This window comes from Acinonyx jubatus, chromosome C2 (assembly GCF_027475565.1).
Source record: "Acinonyx jubatus isolate Ajub_Pintada_27869175 chromosome C2, VMU_Ajub_asm_v1.0, whole genome shotgun sequence".
NCBI classification, from domain to species: Eukaryota; Metazoa; Chordata; class Mammalia; order Carnivora; family Felidae; genus Acinonyx; species Acinonyx jubatus.
Window position 1 is genome coordinate 148,500,974 of NC_069384.1, and position 27,039 is coordinate 148,528,012.

General features: G+C 53.1%; 1 protein-coding gene across 8 annotated transcripts in view; it reads right to left on the bottom strand.

The window, feature by feature from the left end:
• Nucleotides 1–27,039, bottom strand: part of MYRIP (myosin VIIA and Rab interacting protein) — a 366,936-nt gene that overhangs the window by 66,486 nt on the left and 273,411 nt on the right. For all 8 annotated transcript variants that reach the window (XM_053221635.1, XM_053221639.1, XM_027040749.2 and 5 more), the window contains 6 exons: nucleotides 25,902–25,982; nucleotides 21,989–22,086; nucleotides 21,689–21,769; nucleotides 19,289–19,432; nucleotides 8,897–9,050; nucleotides 538–1,175 (listed from right to left, as the gene is read on the bottom strand). In XM_053221635.1, coding sequence (XP_053077610.1) covers nucleotides 538–1,175; nucleotides 8,897–9,050; nucleotides 19,289–19,432; nucleotides 21,689–21,769; nucleotides 21,989–22,086; nucleotides 25,902–25,982 — 1,196 coding nt within the window. The remainder of the gene's footprint in view (nucleotides 1–537; nucleotides 1,176–8,896; nucleotides 9,051–19,288; nucleotides 19,433–21,688; nucleotides 21,770–21,988; nucleotides 22,087–25,901; nucleotides 25,983–27,039) is intronic.

Genomic DNA, 27,039 nt, shown 5'->3' on the forward strand with positions numbered 1-27,039 from the left:
CCTTTTTCGTGCATCAGAACCGTTCTTTGAAATGGCTGGTAAAACCATCTACACTTACAGAGGAAGGAACTGAGCCCTCGCCCAAGGCCACACAGCCGGATTTGAAGCCAGGCAGCCTGACTCTAGACCCCATACCTTTAACCCTAAGCCAGCGGCCCTCACTCTTCGGTCCAGCAGACTCACCAGGAGAGCTGGTTCCAGCAGATGCCGCACCACGTCCCCAGGGTTTTTGGGTGGGGCGGGGCCTGAGAATTTGCATTTCTAACTTGTTCCCAGGTGGCGCTGACGCTGATGGTCTGGGGGCAACACTGCAAACCCACTTTGACCTGTCGGCGCTCGTCTCCAGAGAGGAGGTCATGGAACCCCAGAGAGGTGACGCGAGCTGTCTGGGCCACTCAGATACCTCCCAGCAAACCAAGGTGAGAATCTGGGTCTGTGAATTCTAAACCCAGCCCTTTCGGCACCAGTCATGCTGGCAGAAGGGCACCTCTTGCTGAGAAGCGTGTACATGCACCTGCATGCACCCGGTTTTATTACCTGATGTGCATCCAGCCCCTGGCAATGGGCGTTGGGAGAAGACAACTCCTCGCTCGGCTCCTCTGAGCCCACACGGGCCCTTCTCCACCTCTTGGCCTTCCGGTCCGCAGCCTGGGGCATCTCCTCGGGCTCGCTGCTGTCTGAGGTCTCCCTGCTGGCTGCCTGGGGGTTGAAGTTCACGTCCAGCTCTCCCTGCAGGCGTATCTTCTCCGCGGCGGGGTCTCTGGGGGCCTTCCTCTGCAACCAGGACAGTCTGGCCCGGCGCCCAGCTTCCCGGGAGGAGCCCGCAGAGGACGTCTCTGAGTCGGAGCACATGGCCTCGGGGTTGGGAGAGAGCCCAGAGGAGGCGGAGGTGGCCGAGGGGCCTTGGTCCGAACCCTGGGCCTGTGTGGGCTGAGGCTGGGGGCTCCTGGGCAGGCCTGGGGGCCGCGGGCACAGCGTGCTCAAGGCCTCACTCCAGTCAAAGTCCTCCTCACTTTCGGAGCCCATCTCCTCGTAGGCAGATGTCACGCGGGAGGCTGCCTCCAGGGACTGGAACGTGCCACTCTTGGGCTTGGCCAGCAGGCGGGTGGGCGGCAGAGCGCCATCTTTCAGGGCCACCCAGTTCCCGTCGGGGCTCTGCAAAACCGCGGCCAGGTCTGCGGGTGGGAGGAGAGAAACCAGAGAGGGCTGTTATCACCTGACAGCAAGGTGAGGCTGCTGTCTGTCTCTTCCCCACGACCGGCTTGTGGGGGTCCTTGGATCGGCGGACCCTAGGAAGTCCACGAGGCCACGCCTCTTTAGCAGAGCTGAAGGTCCCCAGGAAGTCCCTCGAGGCCCCAGTGCTCCACAGATGGGGAGAAACTCAGAGATCAGGCTTCTATTGCACATATAGCTGGGTAGTTGGTCACCTCGGCCTCCTCAGAATGGCCCCCCTCCTCCCCTAGGCTGGCTGGGCACAGAAGAGGTGAAGGGATAGCTACTGTTGGCAACCGCGGGTCTGGCCTTTTGCCCTTGGGGCATGGTTTCCCCTGGTTGGATGGGAGAGGACCCCATCACCCTCCCTGGCCTCCCTCCAGGTTAACACACCCTGCCTGCCCTTGGCACTTGGACAGATCCCACTGATCACAGCCCTGTGAGATGGCATGTGTGAAAGAAGATATAGGCACGCACACACACACACACACTCCAGGGAAGGAAGAAGGGTTGGAAAATGAGTTGATAATTGATTGTGCCTGCAGAATGAGGCCTCCATAAAAGTCCCCGAAGCAGGGGGTTCTGAGAGCTTGCTGGTCGGCACGTCCGTGTGCCTAGACAGTGGCACACCCCAGCTCCTCGGTGCTCAGGACCCTCCAGGGCCTCACCCTACGTACGTCTTCATCTGCTTGTTCATCTGTGTCCTTTATTACGGACAAAAGTACTTCCCCGAGTTCTGTGAGCTGAGCCATTCCAGCAAACTACGGCACCTCGGGAGGAGGTCGTGGGAACCCTGAGTATAGCTGGCTGGTCAAAATGCAAGTGACAACTTGGGACTTGCGATTGGTATCTGAAGTCACACAGTCCTGAGCCCTTGGCTGCGGGATCTGGGGCTCACTCCAGGGAGACAGGGTCAGCATGGAATTGCAGGGTACCCGGCTGTGGTCAGTGAGTTGGTGGATAATGGAAGAACCCCACACATCTGGCCCCAGAAGTGTTCTGTGTGGGTCGTGGAGGAGTGAGGGTTTGTTCCTGTTCCGCATGTACGTTTCTCTTCAACTCAGGGAACGTGCCCCATTCTGAAAAGGATCTGAGGGAGAAAGCACTTGGTATCCCCAATCCTACCTTGCAGATGGGGGAACAAAGGTAGGCAAGGCTACGTAACTTGTCAAAGGTCCCAGAGCCCATAACAGGCCGAGTCGGGATGAGGGGCCTCTCTACCCAAGGCCAAAGCAGCCCTGCCTTATAGCCTGTGCTGTGGAAACCCTTGGTCAGCTGTGAGGCTGGAGAGGTCCTCAGTTCAGGGTCATGGTCTGGATTGGCCCTCAGCTAGGCTCAGTTTTGCATCTGTGATGGCTGCTGACTGGGGCCCCGAGGGTTGATCTGCATGCCAGGGGGTGAAAGTTGCCTTGTCTTATTTTTGCCGAAGCCTAAAAGGACGACGTGTCCTGCCCATGTGCCTGGGGACCATGTACCGGTCCTTCTCAGCCCTGAGTACCTGGCAGAGCTCACCGGCCTTGGGCACGGCAACTGCCACCAGAAGCTGTTTCCTTTATGAGGAGCCTTACAGGACCCCCTGGAGGTTGGGTGATGAGGATCCTGGGGCTTTGGGGACTAACTTGTGTGTGGACACCAGCTCCTGGGCTTGAGGCCTACAGGGCCACAGCACTGCTGTGCTGGGACACGGGGGCAGAGTCCCGTCACATGCCACTTCAAACACAGATTCATTTTTACCCATTAGATGATTACTGTCTCACGTAATGAAATGAAGGTTATCAGTATTTCACGGTGTTGTCCACGGAGGACTGCCCTGGCCAGGACCCTGCTTTAGAACCACAGCCTGAAGGGCATTCAGATGTTGGCTGGACATTCTTCTCAGCTCAGAGACCGAGTTCTAATTTAGCCGCCCAGGCTGGCAGGACACCTGAGTTCCCTTTTTTCGCCGGGAGTCAGAACACAGGCCTTCTACATTCTGAGCCCGGTGGCGGCTGATTGGAGTACAGCCCTCCCGGAAGCCTGAGGGCCTGGGTCCTGCCTTTCTCTGGCTGGTTCCGCTATCTTTGGGGTCCCTCCGCACATCTCCATGTGGCAGAGCTCTGGTGACCCCTCAAAGGCCTCACGTCCTAGGCCCCCCTTTTCCTAGAGCACTTGCTTCTCCCCCTGCCCAGATGTGGCCTCCTCCTTCCCCGAGTCCTCCTGGTGTGATAGCCTGTCGGGCTCATTCCATGACCCCATCCGTGTTCCGGTAGATCACGCGCATGACCGCGCCCTCTCCCCACCCAGGACAAGGCCCCCGCGGCTGGGGCTGCATCTCTGACCTCTCCAGCCTGCTCTGCCCCACAGCCAGCTTGTGTAGAGGGGAGGGCAGACGCTGTGGAGTCAGGGGGCCTGGGCAGAAAGCTCTGAGAGCCTCTCAGCCTTGGTACAGCTAATACCCCCCTGGTTGGGTGTGGGGTTTAAATGAGGGGACACCCATCAAGGGTGTTACATGTGCCTGTTCAGAGCAGGGGACGGTCATAATAGCACTCTTCCCCTCGCCCATACCTGGGCTGCTTTAGGGCAGGGTGAAGAACGGGGACTGTGGGTTCAGGCAGATCCAGGGCTGAGCCCCAGTTACTGGGATTCCTGGCAGGCGACCTTGTCAGAGAGCACCTCCTGTGCCAGTTCCCTGACCTGAAAATGGAGACAGTGTGCCCTCCGTGGCGGTCAGAGGATTATTACGAGACAACCTGTGTAAAGCATCGATCATACTATCCGCTACCCCTCAGCCTTTTTTATCTTCTACCTGTTGAATGGGCTTATACTATCATTATTTTTATCTGACGTCACAGGGCAGCACCACGAACTCCATACATGTGTATATGTATCCATCTACCCCATAGTTGCTATTCCGGACCACAGCAACACTGCCCTCACTGGCCATGGAAACATTCAGAAGAGAGGCCAGTGAGGGTGTTATTATCATTTACCTGTTATGGGCTCCACCTGCCATGGTGGTAATGGAGGTCTTCTTCTGGGAAAAAAGGTCTCTATTTTGCTGGCATTTTCCCAATGCCACATCCCAATAGCATCAGTCAGCTGGTGTGGAAGGCAGGGACCAAAGATCCCACCTGGGTTTCTCCAGAAATGCCCGGGTTCTCTCTCAGTGAGGCTATGAATGGCCAGTAAGTGGCAATATTGATTTTCTCTGCAGCAGACGTTGTGGATCATTTCAGGATATATATATCCTCTGGGCTCCCAACTGCCAGCACTTGTGATTCTTTGCCTGAGGTGTGCTCTGTTTACCAGAGACTGCTGGGCTGCCCCAGGGGCGGGGGGCGATCCCAGCCCCCTGGATGCAGCCCTCAACGAATGACAGGGGAAGCCGGTGGATAAGTCTCCCCACTCCCCTGTCTGTTGCGCAGGACAGTATTCTATGCTGGCTCTTAAGAGTTCCCCAGTGGGGACGAACTGAGTTCCCCAGTGGGGACGAACAGCCGTCCTGTTTAATGAGTCATTTGCCTGCCTTCCCTTCCTGTCTCCTGTCCCCTCCCCTCTCTGTGTCTCCTGGGCTCACCTCCAAATAAACCACAGGTCCTCAAGTCTTCACATTACAGTCTGCCAACAGAGACACCCCCACGACGCAAAGCAGACTCCGCCTTGGCCGCGGGGAGCGTTCACTCCGAGGGGAGAGGTGTGGCCCTGGGGCCTTACAATCGGTCACCCTGTCTGCCTTCTGGGTGGTCTTTGGAGGCCCAACTCACCGGCTGCTTCCTGGGCAGACTGGCCCCTCTGCTCTCTGGGCTCTTCCAGGAAGCTTTCACTTTTAAACCCTTAAACTACACTACAGCTTACTTCCTTGGCTGTCCACCCCCATCACCCCTGGCCCGCCGCCACCCTGACCACAGCTTGGGTCTTCTTTGCCGCTCTACCTCCAGTCCCTGAGCATTTCTGGAACCTGTCCTGGGCTCATAAAGACTACTTGTTAGTGAACACGGACACCCACAGGCTGCAGGGACGAGGCCGAACTCTCGATGCAAGGCTGTCTGGGGCCGTGGGAGGAAGCCAAAAAGAGAAAGGCCCTGAGAAGGCCGCTCCTGCCTGGCTCCAGGGCGGACTGTGTTTTCTCTGCGGTCACGCATCTGCCTTCAACACCCACCCCAGGGCGGGCAGGGATTCAGCCCGCTGCTGGCTCCTCTCTTCCACCTTTTATGGTCCCATCTACCACGGGCCTCTGCGGAAGCTAGAAGTTGACCGACTTCTATCTCCGCAAAAACAGAGCTGGCTCCCTGAATGCCCGACCCGATGGAAACCTCGCTGTCTAGCTTCCTGGCTGGAACAGCTCAAGGCTGCGCCTGGGCTCCAATACCACATGCTCTCAGTCCTCCGGGAATATGCACTGGGGACCCTGCGTCCCTCCGTTCTCTCCTCTTTCCACATCCTCTTTCACGACGGTGCAGACAACGGCTCAAGAGCAGGGGCTGTCCCCTGACTGCAATGTTCCAGCACCGAGCACATGCTGTGCACGCAGCCAAGGTCTGTAAGGGGAAGATGTGTTTTGGGAGACATCCACGGACTGCGGTCAGCCCTGCCAAGGCCCCAAGTGGATCTGCTTTGGTTTACTCAGCCCACAGCGTCCCTACGGCTGACCCTGACCGTGAATTAGCAGGCTCTGGAAGCGACCTTTCCCCTGAGGCATACACAGAAGTGCTGAAAATAGCCCAGTGGACATTAACCCAAGATGCTCTCCACCTCTGGGTCTCCGCTGGTCTCCATTTCTGCTCCGCTGACATGGGGCAAGGGCCCTGGGTATAATCTGCTTCCTGCTAAACATATCAGACATCCCTCAGCACCTCTGGGGTTGGCCTGGAGACCTTAGCAAGGCCAAGCAATCCTCAAAACACCCTGCAGTTTTTTGCACAAGGGCTTTATATGTTTGTAATTTTAAATCTCCATCCTGAGGGATGCATGGAGCTTTTGAGTATGAAATCTTTTGTGTGTGATATTGTTGAACTAAATTATATATATATTTAAAATTTTTTAATGTTTATTTTTGAGAGAGAGAGAGAGAGAGAGAGAGCGCATGAGCAGAGGAGGGGCAGAGAGAGAGGGAGACAGAATCCGAAGCAGGCTCCAGGCTCCAAGCTGTCAGCACAAAGCCCCACACGGGGCTTGAACTCATGAACCATGAGATCATGCCCTGAGCTGAAGTCAGACGCTTAACCGACGGAGCTACCCGGCACCCCTAAATTTTGTTTATATACAACTGGTGAATTATAATATGGGTGCTTTATTTTACAGAAAATTAGGTTAAAAAATCACATTTTGAAAATTAAAATCCTTTCCAAATTTATTTGGAATGTTCATAATTCAGCAGGGAACTATTTCATGAATTGGAGTGTTTGTCAGACGTTTTTATAATCTCTTCTAAATGTATCAGTGTGTTAAGCATGGATTCTGAAAGGCTCTTTGTCGCTGCTGTTGTTTATTGGTTTGCTTTTATGGAGTTGGGATGCACTTATTATCATGCAGTGGTTGAAAGAGCCCGCAAGCTGGGGCCACGATGTTTGGGTTTAGCCACACTAGCTGTGGGATCTCAAACTCGTTCACCCTCACTGCCCCTCACAAGATAATGACCCTGGAGGAATGAATAAAATAGTGCCTGCAGATGAACCCTGTACGTCGTAGAGTATTTTTAAAAGTTAGTTATTATTGTTTATTGTTTATTGACGATCTATCATATGCCTTGGGGAACTTTTACAGTCCCTTCTCTGTGGGGACTTTCAGTCTCTGGTGGGAGCTAACGAGAGAAAAAAAGAAAGAATCTGAATGAATGAACAGCAGGAGGAAGGCAAAGTAAAGCTCATTTAAAATGGAAGAATGTGGGGCGCCTGGGTGGCTCAGTCGGTTGAGCATCCGACTTCAGTTTGTGAGTTCGAGCCCCGCGTCAGGCTCTGGGCTGACAGCTCCGGACCTGGAGCCTGCTTCAGATTCTGTCTCCCTCTCTCTCTCTCTCTCTCTGCCCCTCCCTCGCTCACACTCCGTCTCTCTCCCTCTCAAAAATAAATAAACATTAAAAAAAAAATTTAAATGGAAGAATGCCAATTACAAAACAAAGCCCCAAACCATATACATAAAGACCATTTCATGAGTTTCACCGAATCCCTGCAGGTTCTCCCGATGGGTTCTACTACATGGGACGCATGGAAGTGACCTGTTTGGAAAAAAGTTTTAGAACGACTGTAGTAAACAGTGCATTGGCCATTCTTTGCCCTGGGAGAACATGGAACATCGGAATTTGCTTCAAAAGCTGTTAGTTCAGTCTTTTCCCTTAGAGAGCAGCAATGATAGCGCCATCTTTAAAAGCATGTTTCTAAGACGAATGTTTTGCTGCGAGGTTTTGTGGTGTTGTTCAGAAAAGGGGAGGGAGAGCTGACATATACTGGGAGCTGAGGACCCTTTTGTGGTTTCTTCCTGTGAGGACAGTGGTCCTAGCTCTCATTACGTGTATCTAGGTGAGGAAAGAACAGGCCTGGGCCAGGGTGGAGTGAGCATTTTGACGTGGACAGTCAGTCACGGGCCGGGGAGACCGAGGTGGCCTGGCCAGGCCGCTCCATGGTCCTCGGCCGTTACCCACGTGGTTCCAGCCCCCTCACGGCCTCCTGAGGTGCGACTCTGGGAAAGCGACAGGCTACTTCGAGCCTACTCATTGGGAAGGGTTACGTGACTGGACAGGTTTACAAGGGACCGCGTGTTGTGGATGTCGGGTCTCTGGAGAGGTGAGTTCAGGGGCTCTATGCAGAGACAGGGCCTTCCGGAAGCAGGAGCAGGAAGAATGGGGAGCATGCCATTCTCAGGTGTGGTGGGGATGACAGCTGGCCACGAAAGCCCCTCTCACGGCCCAGCTGTGTGGCCGGAATGTGTTTGCAACGCCAGGACTGTGTCTGCCAGGCCCTCTGCATCAACGTGGGGCTGTGTGACCAGTCCTAGCCTGCGGTCTGGGAGTGAAAGTGGTGCGGGCCATTGGGCCATTTCCCTGCTGAGGCGGGTAGGGAGCAGGTGCACTGACTTCTCCATTCTCTCTTCCTCTAACTGCTGGCCGAGGTGAAGGACCCGGCGGAAGAGTCAGAGGCCACAGGGCACAGCATAGCCACAAAGCAGGAGCCGCCTCTGGCCTCTGAAGGCCCGTTCGAGGCACTGCACCGGTGTGTGGTGAGAAATTAAACTATTGTGTTGAGCCGCCTAAATGTTTGGTTCCTTTGGGACAGTAGAGAGTGCTACGCCGACTAGTATGTCGGGTTTTAAAAAGGACTCTCTTCAAACCAACCCACGCTGGGACCCAAATCCTTCTGAACGCTGAAATGCCCTGCCAGGTGGGATTAGCCTTTTTGGCCTGCCTGAGACATATTCTCCTGGCCCACGTGGAACAGGAGGCTGGAGTGAGACCGTGCAGCCAAGGACCATAGCACACTGGCCCAGGAACCCCCCGCTGGCCCGTGGGTCTCGGCAGGAACCTGCCCAGTGGGGAACACGACCACATTACAAGCATGTACCGGGCTAGAGGCCTCGTGACTTGGTGGCTCAGCGGCCCCCAGGGGGCACACACCAACTCGGGCTGATGGAGGGGGCCACTCAACAGCCAAGAAGCCCCCAGACAGCACGCTGGAGACCCACAGACCAACCAGATGCTGCTTAAAACAGTTACTTGTGTCATCCAGCCTGTCCACGCTCTTCCAGACGGGCAAGGCCGCCTCCTCCCTCGGTGGCTGGTCCTGGCCCCTGGGCGGCCTTGACATAGCCTCCAGCGAAGGGGTCCTCGGGGCATCTTCTCTGGTGAGTGAGAATGCAGACTGGGATCGCTGAGGAGAGACAAGAGGGGAAAAGGGTGAGCTGAGCGAGAGTCACCGGGAGGAAAGCCTTGCGCTTTCTGGCAGACGATACGACGTGGAGAAGGCAGGATGGCTTTTCCTGTGCTGAGGCTTAAAAGCTGCGAACCAGTGCACAATGCTGTATAACGACAGGAACGGTGCCCTGTTTGCTGCACCGCAAGCTGGCCAGGCCTTCCGGAAAGTGTCAGAGATGCAGCGGCCTCCGACAGAGCCTGTGTCGTAAGGCTCCTTTTATGCAGCAACACTTCTGAGGCCAACTGTGCCGGAAAAGGAAAGCATCTTCCCCCTGAAGACCTCCAAACCCGAGAGTTCCTGCAGCACAGATAGATCTAGCACCATGAAAATGCTACGACGGCGAAGTAAGCCGAGTGTGGCCGTCCACAAACCTACAACTATTGCAACATGTTCCCACCCAGCAGGGAAAAGACAGTTACCTAAGAAGTGGTGAGGGGGAAACACGTTTGAATTGTATCACATGTATATGTTACGACATATACACAAACATATATATGTTACGGATGTTACAAAGAATTATATGTATATATTATATATTAATTACATATATTAATTTATTATTATATATTAATTGTACATATATATATTAATATATATAAATTAATTATTATATATATAATTTATCGTCAAGTTAGCTAACACACACTGTATACGGTGTGCTTTTGGTCTCGGGGGTAGATTCCCGTGGTTCATCGCTTACCTACAACACCCAGTGCTCAACCCAGCAAGTGCCCTCCTCAATGCCCGTCACCCGTCTCCCCCTCCCCCACCCCCCACAGCCCCTGTTTGTTCTCTGTATTTAAAGAGCTTCATCAAACAGAAAGAGGCCAATTTTTCCCTTTGTCATTTCATCAAGGGATTATCCCTCCCTGGTGATTGATTTTGCTCTTTTCGTGTTGATCAAGTGAGGAGGGAAAGGACAGAGCCACTCCAAGCCTCTGTGACTCCCACGGGAAAACAAGGCGCTGAGCTCTAATGCCGGCCCCTGGGCAGTCTGTCTCCCCCTGCTGGCAGACCTCAGCGCCAACAGCCCCCCTTGCCTTCCCTTCCAGGGAGAAAGGCTGCTCTTGGTAAGGTCCACCCTCCACCACAGGTGCTAAGAATAGGAGAAAAAGGAGAGCATGTTGGGAGAGTGGTGAGCAGGGCCCTGCGGTGGTTGGAGCCAGGTAAGGACTCAGTCGTACCCGGGCTCCACCACAGCCTCTGCTACGACACCTTGGCCAGATGACTGAATTCCCTGGGAGATGTGGAAACTTAGCCTTGTCCTGCACACAGTAAATGTGTCAACAGTTCTGACGCTTGACAACAACCAAGGTTTTCATGGAGATGGGTAGCCAGGGAGCCATCTCTGATTTTGCTAGATCCTTGGCAGATGATGATCAGCTACCAGAGAGAACAGAGATCAAGGCTGATGGTCCAGTGAAGTTCCCAGAAATGAAGGACAGGGGCACCCGGGTGGCTCAGCAGGCTGAGTGTCTGCGGCTCAGGTCATGATCTCACAGTTTGTGGGTTCGAGCCCCGCGTCGGGCTCTCCACTCTCAGTGCAGGGCCCGCTTCAGACCCTCAGTCTCCCTCTCTCTCTGCCCCTCCCCTATTTGTGCTTTCCTCTCTTTCTCAAACATAAACATTAAAAAAAAATGAAGGACCAAATCCTTCTATGGCAAACTCCTGTGTATTCAGGGCCTACACCCCTGACCACTCATGCCTCCAAGGTCTGGCAAGAAGACCGCCCTTCTGTGTCATTGCACAGAGCTTTCCATACTCTGATGCAGTCATTATTACGACATGTCAGTTCTGCCAAAGATTGTGAGCTCCTTGAAGGCAGAGATGGTCTTTTGGATGTGATGGTTGGTTACACGTCTGTGACTGAATTTACAGGATGTAAGACGGAGGTCTGGCGCTAAAGGAGCTGATGATCTACCGCCAAGGCCACAATGAGCAATTTTATATGCCCTTCTCTTCCTTTTTTATATTTGCAAGCTTCTCAACTATAAACCACTGAATACATGTTTACATCATGACAAAAACGATATTTAATGTTGCATTTTACGGTGGTTCGCATGGTATTTTATCTATGTCCGTATGTGTCTTTAAGAGGTGGCTTGGGTCCATTTCTATGGTTCAAAAATGCTCCCCCACCTACAAAAGCCAAACCCAAGAAATGAAAAGGGCCTTTGGGTCCAACATGGAAGATGGAATCTGTGTTCTTCATGAGAGTTGGGGACACCAGACTTTTATAATCTATTTCAGGCAAGCTGCTCTTTCACACTAGAAGAGAACTATATCCTGACAGTCACAGAAGACCCAAAGATCTGGCTTCTACAGGTCTCAGGACGCTGCTGGCCAGGTGTCCAGCCAGGGTGCAAAAACCCCAGGTCTGAGACCCATATCTGGTTTTGCCACAAATTCATTGCAATAAGCACGTGGTCCAGCAGATGGCGCCACGATAATGCTTTTAGTCACCAGTTAGTTCAACCTCTATGGCTCCTGGGAAGTGATGGGATTACTTGAGTCATTTACTTGCTCATTACCTTGGCTGGACCTTTGTGCCCACTCTTTCGTTCCTACCCATGACCTCTGCTTCTCTTCCCTTTCCTTTCTCTTACCCACCCTAGTGTCCATGGAAGAAACAGGGCTGGTGATGTCAGGAAGGGCTGACCTGAGTTAGCATCTGCACGTGCATTGCAAGGAGGGCCCAGAATGGTTGGTGGAATCGACGGTCCAGGAATATGAGGCTTGCAAAGCCAGCAAAGCCTCGCAGGGATGAACTTGAGAACCTGAGCGTGGAAACAGGCCTGCCTCAACTCTTCAGGCACCAACTAATGGGGCATGTTAGGCAGGGAGTCTGTGCCAGCTTCTCCTCCTGCTATGTGGGATCCTGGGTGGAACCTCAGCTGTTCCACACCTCAGTTTCCTCATGTAAAGGGATCAGTGTCAGGCCTGGCACCTCAAAAGCACTCGGTGAGTATCAGTCAAAACAAGAGTGTTTATTAAGCTCTGCCACCTAGCCCAGACAACGAGGAAACAAACACGAGGAAACTGAGGCCGGGGTGGACTAATTTGCCCAAGCACATCGTTGGTCAGAGGGCAGAGGCAGGGCCTGAGCTCGGGTCTGTCTGGTTCCAGGCTGATGCTATTCCATGCTGTGTGGAGCCTGTGCCGGAAGCCTGGGAACAATGAGCTCCTGGCTAATATGCTCCAGCCTGGCGGGATTTGCCACTTGAACCAGCTGGCTCTGCTGCTCTGGGCGAAACACGCAGCACGACCACGAGTTACCTCTGTTACAGCTTCCTTTGCATCGTGTGCTGCCCACAGCCCTTGGAAGGGTATGCTGTTGCGATGGTGGCTAGGACTATCAACGGGGCAGGCTCCCTGAGGCCCTGACCATGGCTCCCCAGTGGCCTTTGCTCTCAAGGAGGCCGCGCCACAGGGAGAGAATGTTTTTAGTATCAGGCGTTGGGGGCCAAGGGATCAACAGTGGCGCCTGTATGAATAACAACTGAGACCAAGCTTTTGCTTTGGAGTTTTAGGGTCAGGCATAGATACTAAATTCAATCTGGTAATCATAACTAATGAGAAATACTTTAGGTCTATACTGGAGTCCCTCAAAGGAGAGAGCAAATATGAGGGAGGAAGGGACCGAAACACAAGAGGAAAGGCTGAGAAGAATAGGGAGGAATAGAGAGGGGACAGAGAGGTGCCTCTTGGTCACCGGGCACATCCTAAGAGTCTGGCGCCTGCTGTTGCCATCGTTATTATCGGTAGGATCATCAAATTATTACTAAAGCAATTTTGTGTATATACACGCCCAAAGAGACAGGCCTTAAATGAATTACAACCCCTGCAGTTTTAGGATATTGCACCTTAAGGCTTGGAAAGCTGGGTGGCACTGACCCCCCTCCTGGCAGGGAACCACACAATAAGGGAGGAAATTAAAAAGAGAACAATCACAGTCAACTTTTTTCAAGAGAAGGGACGAGAGCTCCTGTCTGCCTGGGGATGGGCTCAGTGTGTTTGCAGATCAGCGAAAGTCACAGGGCCTGCACTGTCTGGGATTCTGCATAGTTATTCCCTGAGCCAGCGGGGGCCAGGTCAATGGGGCACTGAGGCCACGCAGACGGTCAGGGCCGTCCACGGTCCGGAGGTCAGGGAGCCCTCCTGGGATAGAAAGAGGCTGTCCTTAAGCCTGTTGGCCTCACCTGGGCAGATCTGGGTCAAGTACACTGAGGCCCAGGCTCCACGCCAGACCCCATGAGTCAGAACCGCTGGAGTGGGGCTCTGGCGGGTGACGCAGATGAGCATCCAGGGTGGGAACAGCAGGTGGGGAGGTGGGGACGACCAACTTCCACGAAGTCCCCAAGAACCAAGACTTGGCCCACTGCTTCATGTCCAGGCTCTGGCCAGGGATCAGGCATAGTTCTGCATTTATGCGCTCCGTTTATCACTTCATCTATTTATCTCTTCCTGTTTATCACTTCCTCTGTTTAACACCTCCTCTGTTTATCTCTTCCTCTGTTTATCTCTTCCTCTATTTATCGCTGCTGTTTATCACTTCCTCTGTTTATCTCTTCCTCTGTTTATCACTTCCTGTTTATCACCTCCTCTGTTTATCACCTCCTCTGTTTATCTCTTCCTGTTTATCACTTCCTCTGGTTATCTCTTCCTCTGTTTATCACTTCCTCTTTTTCTAAAACCCTGGACCAATGCTGTGCAATAACACTTTCTGGAGTGATGGAAATGTTCTGCATCTGGGCTGCCCAATATTGTAGCCGCCAGCCAGAGGTGCTGCTGAGCACTGGAAATGTGGCCAGTGTGACAGAAGAACTGGGTTTTAAGCTTTGTTTCATTTTAACTAATTTAAATTTCAACGGTCACTTGGGTCTTGTGGCCACAGCACAGCCCCAGGACTTGGAGGTCACTGAGTCTGCTGATCTCATTCTATAGAGGAAGAAGCTAGATCAAAGGCTTTGGAACAGGAGAAAGGTGTTCATCTCCCAGCCCCACCAATCACAGGCTGTGGGACCTCAGGCAGTTTATGGTAAAGCGTTTGCCTCAGTTTACTTATCTATAAAATGGGTTCAATAATACCCGCATCCCTGCCTCATGGTGAGGGGTAAGAGAGCCCTGAGGTGGGCAAACGAGTGCCTGCTCCTTGACCCGTATGCGCTGCTGTCCCCTCCCCACACGGCCTCATCAGCAGTCACCAGGCTGCACAACCCAGGGGGTGCCACTCGGCCCGGGTTCTAGGTGAATGGCTGTGCAATGTGGTGGCCTTGGCCAGGGTAAGTCCCCCTTAGGCTCTCACTCCGGATGTGGTGCTGGCACAGACTCTTTCACGGCAGGGGAGCGGGGCCAAGTGCAGGCCAGGGGCAGGCAGAAAGCACCAGCTTAGCCCTTAAGGGCAAGCCTTTGGAGAAACTGACCCTCGTCCCCTGGGTGTGTCACCGCCTGAGGCCCCAGGCTGGCCCTGCCATGGTGCCGGTCAGAGGGAAAGGGCTTGGGGTCCTGACCAAGGGAAGTCAGGCTGCGGTCTATCCAGGGGTTAAGCCCCAGCTGTAGCGTCACATGGAAGTCTGAAGGCAAGAGAGGAAGGCAACAGGCCAGAGACAGGGACAGAGGGAGGAAGGCATGAAACATGGTGGAAAGTGGTGGGTCAGGGGCACCGGAAGGGGCCCTGCCCTTTCCTGCAGGCCCTCTTGGGGGCCTCGGCCGGCCAGCTTGTCCTGTTAGTTTGTTAATGTGGTTGCAGCCAAATGAGACGGCAACTCAGGCAGAGGAGGGATGCAGGCTTCTCTGTCCCCGCACAGCCAGCACTTGGCTTATGCCTTTCTGAACAGCCAGCTAATCAAGACTCGAAGGGTTCTTATCACCGAGGGCTGGGTAAGGCACAGGCTCTCCTTCCAGACGTTTTTGCAAAGCTCTAATCACACTGCTGTCTTTAAACCAAACCAGGAGCCACAAATGGTTTTTCTCGAGGGTGTGGATCACAGCGTTTTGCTGAGACCTTAATCCACATGTTCTCCTTCCTTCACGGGTATCCCAGGAGCCAGAGGGGAAGCGCTCAAGGCCGGGCCATGACTGAGTCTCCACAGATCAACATCCTGCCATCAGGTGGCCACGGCCCTGTATCCGAGAAACCCCTGCCACGTGCCTGATGCTGAGCTGGCCCAACGCCAGAACATACGTGACCAGTGACAACCGGGGGCTCATGCTAGAGGCCGCTACGTGGAACAGGCTGTGCCAGGGACCCGGCTGCATGCTCGATTTCCCTTCACTTCCAGATTCAGGCTGCTCTGTTTGGGGCCGCTCCCATGAGTACAGTGTGGTTGGAGAAAGATGAAGCATTCATGTCTCTCTGCCTGATGTTGTTGACAAAAATATGCTGTTTACATATTGCAAATCACAGTATGGGCACAACTCACAGGGAGAGGCCAGCAGAGGACTTCTTTGATCAAACATCAAAATTCATGGGGCCCCTGGGTGGCTCAGTCGCTGAAGCGTCCAACTTCCGCTTAAGTCATGATCTCACAGTTCGTGAGTTCGAGCCCCGCGTCGGGCTCCGGGCTGGCAGCTCGGAGCCTGGAGCCTGCTTCGGATTCTGTGTTTCCCTCGCTTTCTGCCTCTTCCCCTCTTGCACTCTGTCTCTCTCTCTCTCTCTCTCTCTCTCTCTCAGAAAAATAAGTAAAACACTAAAAATAATTTAAAAACCCCCCATCAAAATTAAAGATGAAATTGTCAGTGATAGCAGCCAGCTCGTGATCTTATCCCCTCGGTAAGGTGCCCACACTCCTGCCAAGCCCTATGACCTGGGTGGTTAAAGTGTTATGCAAGAAGGTGTAACAATGTCCTTTATGGGTGTTCCCAAACTACAGCCTCAAGGACCCCCTCCCACCCCCTCTCCCACAGGTGGATGCAAGCCCTGGGTCAGGTGGACACAGCTTCCAAAGCACTGCATGAAAGAGATTCAAGAGGTACTCGATCCGAGAGGACTTCCATTAGGCCTTGGTCTATGTCGACATCTGGAAACAAATCATACTCTGCCATTTGCCTCAGGAAAAGTAAGTAAGAAATGCATCAGCTTTGTCTGCCTTGATATGGGAGCCAAAATGACAATTGTGCTGTGCAGAGGTCAGGCGTTGGGCAAGACAGACTTTCTGGTGAGAAAAGGACCCCTGAGAAGCTTTGACGTAGCAACGGGCGTCCCGTGCGACTCTGACCTGTGCCCGCCGCGTGCCTGCGTCCCAGCTGGACTAGAGTCTCTCCAGCTGGCCGAGGGGCTGCGCAGGGGGTCCCCCCGGGAAGCTTCAGGGCTGCTTTCGGCCAGTGCTTGATTGGGGGGTGTGCGTGAAGCACTTTGCGGCCCCGCTGTGGAAAGCTGGGGCCGCTGAGTTCTGGCTCATTCCAGCACCCACCGTCCCACGTGTCTGGTGACACGCAGAGTGTCTCCAGTCTCTGTGAGGGGACAGGAATATCATTTCTAGGCTGCGCTATGAACACGGGGGGTCCCCCGGAACACCTGGCGGGGAAACAGGCAGTTCATATCCAATGAGCCAGGAGACGGGAGCAGGGCAGAGCAGAGGAAACGCTCGGAGCCAGGAGACCTTGATTCTGGTCCTGCCTCCTCCCCCAACTTCATTCCAGTGGCTCAGACTAGGTAGGCCTCAGTTTACCGCCCTGTAAAATGGGGGTTATAACGGGTGCTCTTGCGTGAATCGAATGAAATAATACGTGGGAACACCCTGTGAGTTTAAAGCCTACGTTAGGGAAAACTATTGGCCATATGCTATTCCTACAGATGTCCGACAATCCCTCAATTACTGCTATTTATTAGTTACATTTCCTATGATGACTCCCAAGTCTGTCTGCATCCGTTAGTTACTGTGCAGAGCTGCGGGCAACTGACGTGACCAGGGAGCGTTGGAGGAGTGTGTTTCCGGGGAGTGAGTCTCTCCCCTGCCCTGGGGAAGCAGCACAGGGTCAGGGTCGGGGAGGGGAGCTTCTGGCCTCCCATGAAGAAAAAACAGGATGGCCCAACATGCAGTGAGTGGCCAGAGGCATCCAGTGGGTGAGCTGAGACAGCGGCAGAGAAGCAAGATGATGCCTTCTGGCTGCAGGGGGAGGGGTGGGGAGAGGGCACCCGGGAGGACACGAGGCAGGGGCTGGGCTGGGGGAGAACGGGGTGGGGGGACTGTGAGTTGGAGCAGGCTGATCAGTGACCCACTGACAGCTGCTGCCCTAGCTGACCAAAGCACGGCGGGTTCAGCTCACAACTCGCAGAGGTCCCTTGATGATACTGTGGCCTCAGTTCTGAAATGTAGAAATAAGGTGATAAGAAGAAGAACAATACCTATCATTTGGGGAATGCCATCTCCATGCAAAGTGGCCAGTTGCCACGTCTCATTTAGTTACTGTTCTAGTCTATTCCTTGAACACATTAAGTTCCTTCCTGCTCTGAGCCTCCGTGCATGCTGTTCCTTCTGTGGGAATGCTCTTCCTCTCACTGCTCCCAAGTCTCTCAAACCTTAGTCTCAGGTGACCTCCTAGGAAGGGCTTTCCCTGACCGGCCCCCTAGCCAAGCTTTCACCGGCCTCAGTACTCTGTTCCTGCCATCTTCTTGGCTCCTCTTGACGACAATGACTAGAGTTTGTCCCCTTGTATTTCTCTTATCATCCCTATTTTACAGACAGTTACTAAACAGCTGCTCAAGGTCACGGTTAAGGGCAACTCCAGACTCTCATGCCCAGAAGTGCCAGAGGCAGAGCGCCCAAGCCCCCTGGGCTTGCCTCTGACCCCTCAGCTCGTGGCCAGGTCTGGGGTGCTGTGGAGATCTGCACCTCCTGGAGACCCCCAAACCCGACGCTTCGAGTTTCCTTCAGAAAGACCCCCGGAAAGCAGGGTGATGCTGTGCATGCAGCCTGAGCCCGCGAGGGCAGGGATCACTTAGCAAAACATCTGAATGACAGGCTATTTGAAGGTCGTGTGCCTCTCCCTTCTCTGAACCCCAAATCCACCTCTGGTCTCAACCTTTCAACCGAGTGCCTATCACCGTGGACTGACTCGTATCCCGGTCCTGCTTTGCCAACCAGGTGATTGAGTCCCGGAGGGCTGGGATCGGGTCTCCTACTTACTTTGTGGAGGAGCACACACAACGAACAGCAGTCAAGCTGACAGCATGTTGGCAAGGGGAGGTTCTGCCAATAAATCAATGACGTTAAAGCTCTGACAAAGCCATCAAGGTGCCTCTCGTCACCCCCCATGCATCTGGTGGTGGTGAGGCCATGGAGCATCACTTCCGGAGTTGCACGCCGACCACGCAGCTGGTGTGCACGCCCTTTTCTCGACCCTTGACCCCAAGGAGGGGCAGGCTACGGGCTTGGCATCGCTCTTCCCACGTCCGACTGCCCAGTTCGGCACAGCGCCTGTGTGTTGCCCCATCCCTTCCGCCTGCCAGGTCCGTGGGCGCCAACAGCTTCTAGAACACGAGCCCTGCCAACCAGTCCCTGTGTTTCGGGCTGAATCTCCACCCGGAAGGCCCGGCTCCGCAGCCTTAGCCTCCGTCCTTCCCAGCAGCCCCCGTGTCCCTCGTGGGGCCGCTTAAACCAGTGAAGGATTTTACAGGCTTGGTGGCTCCCCCAGAGACATCAGCAGGCCCAGACCCTTGGGTCCCAGGAAGGCCACCGTGCCTTGTGATTCGGCCCTTGGCTTAATTTCAAGGTGACAGGCAGAAAGGCCGGAGCCCCTTCCTTCCCGACTTCCCAGCCGTGTCCAGATGTGGCCGTGGCCACTTTGGTGGCAATTTTCTCACGGTCACCTCTCAGGCCCACTAAGGCAAGGGGCGGAAGTTGTAAGGACACACGTGGCCCTCATACAGGTGTTCTTTTCACAGGGCCAGTACAACTTTTTCCAGAAGAGCATGCTTACTGACACCTTTGTTCTTCCTAAATTGGTCTCTGTGTAAAAACCCGCCTCCATATTCCTTAGGAGCCCGACTGTGTTTCCTCCCTCTGTCCCCTCCCAGGCCCCCCCCCCCCCGACACTTTCTCTGTTCCTCACCCCGTCCCCCCTTCAGGAACCCTTGGCACACCAGTCAACTACAGATGGTTGGGCGTGGCAGCCCCACGTCCATGGGGACAACGGCTCTGACCTGTGCCTGATGCAGGACATCTGCATGGGAGGGGGGGCCTGGGACTCACCCAGAGGGTGGAGGGAGCTCGGGGGCCTCCCAGGGGGGCTGCGGTCCCCTCGTCAGCGGCCTCTGCACTGCAGCTCTGGGGCTGTGACCACTCTGGCTCTTCTCCCATTTGCTGCTCGCCTTTGTTCTTCTGTTTTCTTATGATCTGGGGAGGAAGTGGGTGACACAAGGGGGCAAGTTACTGGCAAGGCCTTTGGGTGCTGGGTGGAGCAACTGGGGCCACCTCTGGGATTTTTTTAGCCACTTTCTTTTAGCCACATTTAAGGGCTTAGTTTCAACAGAATACCAGCCTGTTTCAGATCTGCCTTAGGGTAAAAACGACACAAGTACAGCCCTAAACATTCTACAGCACTGTGCGGTTTATAAATAATCCTTTCGTGATGCTGACAACTTCTACTTATTAAGGGCCAGCACGTGCCAGGCTGTTTCAGGCACTGTATATGGTCTGCCTCATTTAATCATCGAAATAATTCTCAGGGCTATGTTCTATAACTCTTCCCATTTTACAGATGAGGAAACGGGCTCGGCGAGGTTAAGTTATCAGTTAAGGCCATAGAGCTCATGAATACTGGAGCTGCATCTCAAACCCAGAGTCTCTGGCTATAAATCCTGGTTTTAGGAAGCGCTGGCAGTCTGTGAAGCGGGCACGTACCAAGAGCCATCAGGGAAGGCTTCTGCTCGTTTGTACTGCTTGCTACGTGGGGCACAGCCATTTGGATATAATAAGTCCATTTATACAGTGGTGTCTGGGCTCCCAACCTCTTGTAGGCAGGAAGCAGCTGAGAAAATGGCTGAGCCACTGATCTGAGTGTATCCTTCGATGTCTTTGTAGACCAGACAGGATGAGAAAGTGGGAGGCCGAGAGCCAGAGGGAGTGATGAACTGATGTGCCACACCCTCGGGCAGACCAGGGCCGGATGGAGGCGTACCCCCATCTCCAGAGTCCTGTACCAGCTGTCTGTGCCCCCACAGGGTGTGTTCGACCCGTGACTTGTTTGCTTGGTTCGTAGGTCTCCAGCTTAGAAGCAGCCGAATCTGGGTTGAACGTACTTTGAGCTGTAGGTGGGATGAGACGCTTGGGGGGTCTCTGGGTGGAGTGAGTGTGCACGGCATAAGGGACATGGATTTTGTGACCAAAAGGGACGACCGAACGTGCTCATCGCTCCCCGAGTGCAGTCCTTTGTTGTGTGACTCCTCATCCCTCCCAGGACAGGGAGAATGTACTTCCCACCTTGGCTGTGGCTGACTGTGCGCCTTGCTTTGGCCAATGACGGGTGAGGAGGGAGTGGGTAGCGACAGGTGTCAGGGCGGAGCCTGGGCCCTCGTCCACACCACTGCTTCCTCTTGCTCTCCTGTGCTTCTGTCCTGGCTGTGTAGCTGAAGTGCCTTCAGTCCGGCCCCAGAATGAACACATTGCACGGACTAGATCCCAACCCATAGCTTGAGATGGGGTCACTGCAGATGCACGCGTGAGAAAGAGACTGTGGTATGATAAAACGTATGTGTGGCCTTTGACCCTGGTTCCTGGCACAAAGCTTGGAGCGTCGTCGTTAGGCTAATGAGGTGATGAGCCACACCACTATACAGATGGAGGCTGGTGGCCAGAAAAGCCAACCATGTGAACCATGGGACTTTCAGCCCCACCTTCAGCCTCCCTCGGGGCGAGGGAGGAACTCTATGCACCTGACTGGTGCATGCACTGATGTGCTGGGAGTGAGTGTGGCGGGCGGAGAGGGCATGGAGGTCTGCACACCCCTCCTACACAGGCCTTGTTACCCTCTGTATCTCTTCATCTGGCAGTGTCAGAATTGAATGGAACTGAATTGAACTGAACTGAACTGAATTGAATTGAATTGAATTGAAGAACACCCCTGTGGCGTCAGAGAATTGCCTGTGGAACACAGAAATAATCTTGCTCAGAGGCACAGAGTTTTGGGGTGGCTGGCTTCTCAACAGTAATTAACTGACACACCATGTAAGGGACAGTTTAGGGCATAGAGGTAGCAGGGGTGACTGCAAGTTTTCTTCAGCAAGAGACTACTTGAGAGATGTGAGAAGAGGACACACGTATACACACACATGCGCGTGCACACACACACTCGTGGGAAGCACACTCCAGGGAACAGGAAGACAGTGAGTAACCTGCTCCGTGCTGAGTTCCTGGCTCCCCACCCACTAGCTCCATCCACAAAGGCAACCACATTCGACCCCTCTGCTTACGTTTTGCCGGGCAATGCAAATCCTTTTGCACTGGCCCCCAGAGCACAAGAGGGGGGAGTGACAAGGCACAGAAACGGCGCCCAAGGCAACAATGGTACCCACAGGTGCGCCTCAGCCGGCCAGAGGCCCTGGTCTGGGCCAGGGTGACGAACTGCAGTGCGGGAGGCCAGGGTCCACCTACCTTCTGCAGGATGGTCGTGGCCAGTTCGTCCGTCAGCTCCTCCTTGTGGTCCCGCAGGTAACTGGCCTCATTCTGCTTGTCCTGCGGAGGGAGGGAAGAGAAGGGCCGCATGCTGTGGGTGGGTCGGGGGACCCGGCAATCACTTTCTTGGGAGTTCTGACCACAGAGGCAGAGGGAGGGTGGGCCTGGCCCTAGTCAAGGACAGACACCATGAGGCCGGTTTGCTGACAACCTATACTTTGTCCTGGCGGCCAGGACCTTGACCCGCACCTCCCCCCAGGGAGGAGGAGGGCGTCGTACCAGACTGTCCCCATAGGCTTCTGCTTTGGAAATTGCCTCCTCGATGGCCTCTTCAGCCACCCGCAGGGCGACAGCCAATGTGTCCATCATGCTGTGTCCTAGACAGGAAACAGAACACAGACCACTTTCGGAAAGGGAAAGACAGGTAAAATGATGGTTCCACTTTACTGCTTCTAAGTCTTGCAGAGGCCCGGTGATAAGTTCCCCACTGTTCACCCTGGCCCCTAGTGGTTCCCACTCACCCTCGACTCCAGCCACAACAGAATCGCTGCAGAGTTATTATCTCTCCCTTTCTGATCCCCGTATCTTGGGCTTCCTTCCTCTGGTCCCTGCTCTGTAACTGAGCTGGTTTCTGGGGACCCCAAGCCTTGGCCCACGCGTTCCTCCTCTGAAAATCCTCCTGTCCAGATCCCTTCTGTCCACCCACCTTGGCTGGATGTCCATCTGAGGTTCTGCAGTTCCTTCCCGTGGGGCCAGAAAGACTGTCCCTCCCCGCACAGGTCATTCTCAGAGAGCACGACTGGATCACACGGTCCCTCTTGTGGCCTAACACTGAGCATGGCTCCCGACACACAGAGTGGCTTACGGATAACTGCACAGAAGGACTCCATGTAAGGAAATACTGGTTCTTCTAAACCAAGTCTATCACTAACAACTCTGACCAAGTTCACCGAGCTCAACCACCTGCTGGCCCCAGACTGAGTGTCACATCCATGGCCACAGTTAATCTCTACAAGAATCCACTGAGTAGGTGCCATCTGACAGACAAGAGAACTGAGGCACAGAGAGGTCAAGCAACTTGGCCAAGGTAACTCAGGGAGACAGGAAGACAGATGAAGTTGGGATCCAGACTGTCTCCAAAGCCCTCGATTTTAACCGCAAAAGCGAGACAAATACAAGGTAACGTGATTTAAAGTCTAATGCTATCGTTATTTTTAGCAAGCGTATTTTTTGCAAATGGCATATTGTTTGCAAATGGCAACAGGTGGATAGAGATGTTCCCATGTCAAAGGACTTTTGCAGGTGACAAAATTCTTTAATTTTTTTTTTATTTTGGAGAGAGAGAGAGAAAGAGAGAGAAAGAGAGAGAGAGAGAGAGAGAGAGAGAGAGAGAGAGAGAATCTCCACATGCTCCACATTCAGCATGGAGTCCAATGTAGGGCTTGGTCCTGGAACCCTGGGGGGTTGACCTGACCCTAAATCAAGAGTCAGACCCTCAACCAACTGAGCCACTTGGGTGCCCCAACCAAATTCTTTTTGGATCTAAGTGATTGGAAGAGTTCTGCTTCCCCAGAAGCTAGATTTCTTCTTCTTACTTGAAAGTGCGAATTTCTATCATCCCTCTCTTAGTTCAGCCCGGAAACCTGATTCACACCAGGCACAAGAACACAGGTCTGCAAGGGCTGCGTGCCTATGTCTTCTTTGCCCGGATTTCAACTTCCTGTTTCCATTTATAATCTCCTCCTCATGCATTATTTAACACATGCAAACCTCCTGAAAGCTGCCTCAAATCCTTTGTAGAGCGAGACTAGGTGTAAATACATCAACTCACTCATTAATCAATCAAAAAAACTTAATTCAAGCTTCTTAGGCTCCTAAAGACACAAACGTGGACCCAGATTGGCATCTGGCAGACATGAGTAAATCTCTAAAGCCAAGCCAGTCAAGCTCAGAGCGATCCAGCCGGCTGACGGGTCCATTGTAAGCTGACTATGATGATACAAGACACCCGGATCGGGGCGACCCAGGTCGAGGCTCTGTGCACCTCAGGGTGCCCGACTGAACATGTATGTTCCCTAATGTCTCCATACGAACAGGCTACAAGATTGAGGTTGTCGTGACACCAAGTACTCCCTGGAGGACACTGAATTTCCCATGTCTCTTCTTCAAGATACTAGCCAATATATTTGTCACAGAAGAAGTGCTTGTAAGCTCTTGCTAGTTCTGTGAGGGGCCCCATGATGCCTTGAGAGACAAACCAAGTCCATGCTCTTGTGTGCTTCCCAGGCTACTGGGTGGCGGGGATCATTACCCAGCTCCACAGGTCCCGCGCAAGTACGAGCCTGGAGCCATAACCCAAAGGCTCTGGATGCTGCGGTCATGACTTCCAGACGAGGATGAAATGGAGCACTGAAGATGGTTTAGCTTGAAAGTGAAGGTTCAGGTCGGTGCCACAGAGGGAAAGACTGTTGGGGGGTGTAGAGGAAGGAGAAGAAGCCAGAGGCAGACTGACCTAAGCTCAGAAGGCCAGCAGACAACGGGATGGTCACTTTTAGGCATCAACCTGGCTAGGCTACTGTACCCAGTTATTTAATCAAACTGGGGTTATGAAGGTATTTTGTGGATGTGGTTAGCATCTACAGTAGTTGACCTGAAGCAAAGGGCATTGCCCTTTAGGTAACGTGGGTGGGTGTCATCCAAGCTGTTGAGAGCAAAGGCCTTAAGGGTACCAACTGAGGTTTCCGAGAGAAGAAAGCCTGTCTCAAGACGGAAGCATGGACTTCTGTCTGAGTCTCCCACCTACTGACCTACACTGTAGACTTCAGGCTTACCAGGCCCACAACTGTGTGTGAGCCAAGTCCCTAAAATAAAATAAAATAAAATAAAATAAAATAAAATAAAATAAAATGAATCTGTGTGTGTGTGTGTGTGTGTGTGTGTGTGTGTGCATATGTCCTACCAGTTCTGCTCTCTGGAGGACCCTGGTGGATATGAACAGTCAGTGAAGGCAACATCAATACCAGGGAATTGTGGGCAGGAGGTGCTCAGGCCATGATGTCAGAATATCAGGGTAGAAATTGAAGGACAGAATTGGAAACAGAGCTGACAGGAACTTGAGTGGCTGGGGCGAAGTAGCAGGGAGGGGGGCCGAGGGAAAGGGAACTCTTGCCGGTGGAGCTAGGCGGCTGAGGACCTTGATTAGGATGGGCTGAGGTTCAGATCACTGTAGGATCTACAGGGCTTAATAATCAAGCTTTGGAAATGTGAGTTGAGATCTCTGGGCTGAAATGAGTGCCGGGCATTTCAGCCTCGGCAGTGAATGGAGGTGCATGGGGGGCACAAGGGTGTAAGGTACCCCGTGGAGAGGTTCCAGGCAGCAAGGATGGAGGAGGATGGGACGTTCCTGGGAAGGCACCCAAAGGAGAGAACGGAGAGCAGCTGTAGGGAGCCAGAAGCCGGGGACTCAGGAGGCTCTCAAGGTCCAGCACTCAGGAGAAGGAGGTGAAATAGTGGAGAAGGTTTTATTTGAAACCGGAAGTTTGTTTGGCTTTTAACTTGTGCTCTAAGGGGACTATTATATTGGTATAATATAATAGTGAATCAGGAGAAGTGAATCAGGAAATGACACATTCTTTATAAGAATATTTTTATTTTATTATTATTTTTAAATGTTTATTTATTTTGAGAGAGAGAGAAGCAGAGAGAGAGAGAGAGAGAGAGGGAGAGAGAGAATCCCAAGCAGGCTCTGCATTGTCAGCACAGAGCCGGATGCGGGGCTCGAGCTCATGGACTGTGAGATCATGACCTGAGCCAAAACCGAGAGTTAGACGTTCAACTTACGAAGCCACCCAGGCACCCCTGCAAGAATATTTTAATATGAGCTACGTGGGTGTATTCATTATTATATTCCAAGTCCGAAAGATGGTATTGGAGCTCTGACTCACCAGGTGATGTGAGGTACCCAAGGGTGGGGTAGCAAATGCGTTTCTTTAGGCCACGTCTTGCGTATACTCACCAATTTCGACGATGGAGTCACACAAATGGCAACAACAAGAATGCCCGTGGAGACTCACACACAGCCACAAACAGTTGTGTCCAGCGGTTACAGTGCAACCGGGAGACCCTGATGGGGTCTGAAGGTGTTCCTAGCCCTCCAACTTCCCGTTAGCTATAAACTCTTAGGCAAACTCACCTTCAGACTGTCTATAAAATGTTGAATCACTGCCTGACACACTTCCTTCATTCTCCAGGTTTGCCTCGAAAAAGCTTCCTCCTACAGGGAGGGAGAAAGCGGGACAGAGAATAGGATTATCACAGGTCCCCAGGGAGCACAGGTGCACGGTCACAGAACTGGCAGGTCACCTGTACCCACTCTGATTAAGTCAGCTTTGCAAACAGGTTTAGGGAACCTCTGGGTTTTATAATAATGCTACAGTTTTGGACCAGTCACCCTATTCTTCTCACACTGATTCGTGGTGTAACGTTGCTGCCTCCCCTAGCTTTCTTCCGGTACCTTCTTTGGAGGCAGTGTGGAGTCAAAAACAGAACAACAGATCGAAGTCAGAGACATGAAAGGTTGATTCCTGGACCTGCAAATTACTAGCCATGTGACCTTGAGTCTGTGACTTAACCTCTCTGACACTCGACTTCCTTACTAGAAGAAAGAGAAATCTCAAGAGCTCGTGACGGTGATGAGACCCTGTGGGTTTGGTCTTTAGCTGCGGTCTGTGGCACGGACCCACACAGCTGCCTTTAGCTAATGATTTAACTATCACCCTTCTCTTCTGTAGAAGGGAGTCCACGTGGAACAAGCCCAGAGATAGCCAAGGTCAACCCCCTGGCATCTGATCTTTGAAGGCCCGCTGCCTCTCCTCTGGTCTTCTTTGAATCGAACACACAATCCTAATCTGAATCCAGGCCGGGCAGAGCAGTTGGCTAAGCCCTTTTTAAAGCCCTTTTCCAAGTTGGGGATTTTTATGATATGTGTTCATTCACCAAATGAGATCTCTGAAGATGGGGATGATGGGACTCTTTTAAAGTCACTGGATATTATATCCTTGGTACCCAAGATAGCACCTAACAGTGGGTGGCTCAAGAAAAATGGATTGGATTGGATGTTGGTGGGAACACTGATGGAACCCAGAAAATAAATATGGGTCTATGTGCCTTAGCTCGAAACGGGGCAAATGCCAGTAATGCTATGTCAAACTAAGCAACGGGCCTCCAATGCTTATAATACACCCTGTGCTTTCTTGGATGGCTGTTAGGGGGGCTCCCATGTGGGAAATCCAGGGGTAAATGCTATAGGTATTTGAGGCAGGTTTAGTAGC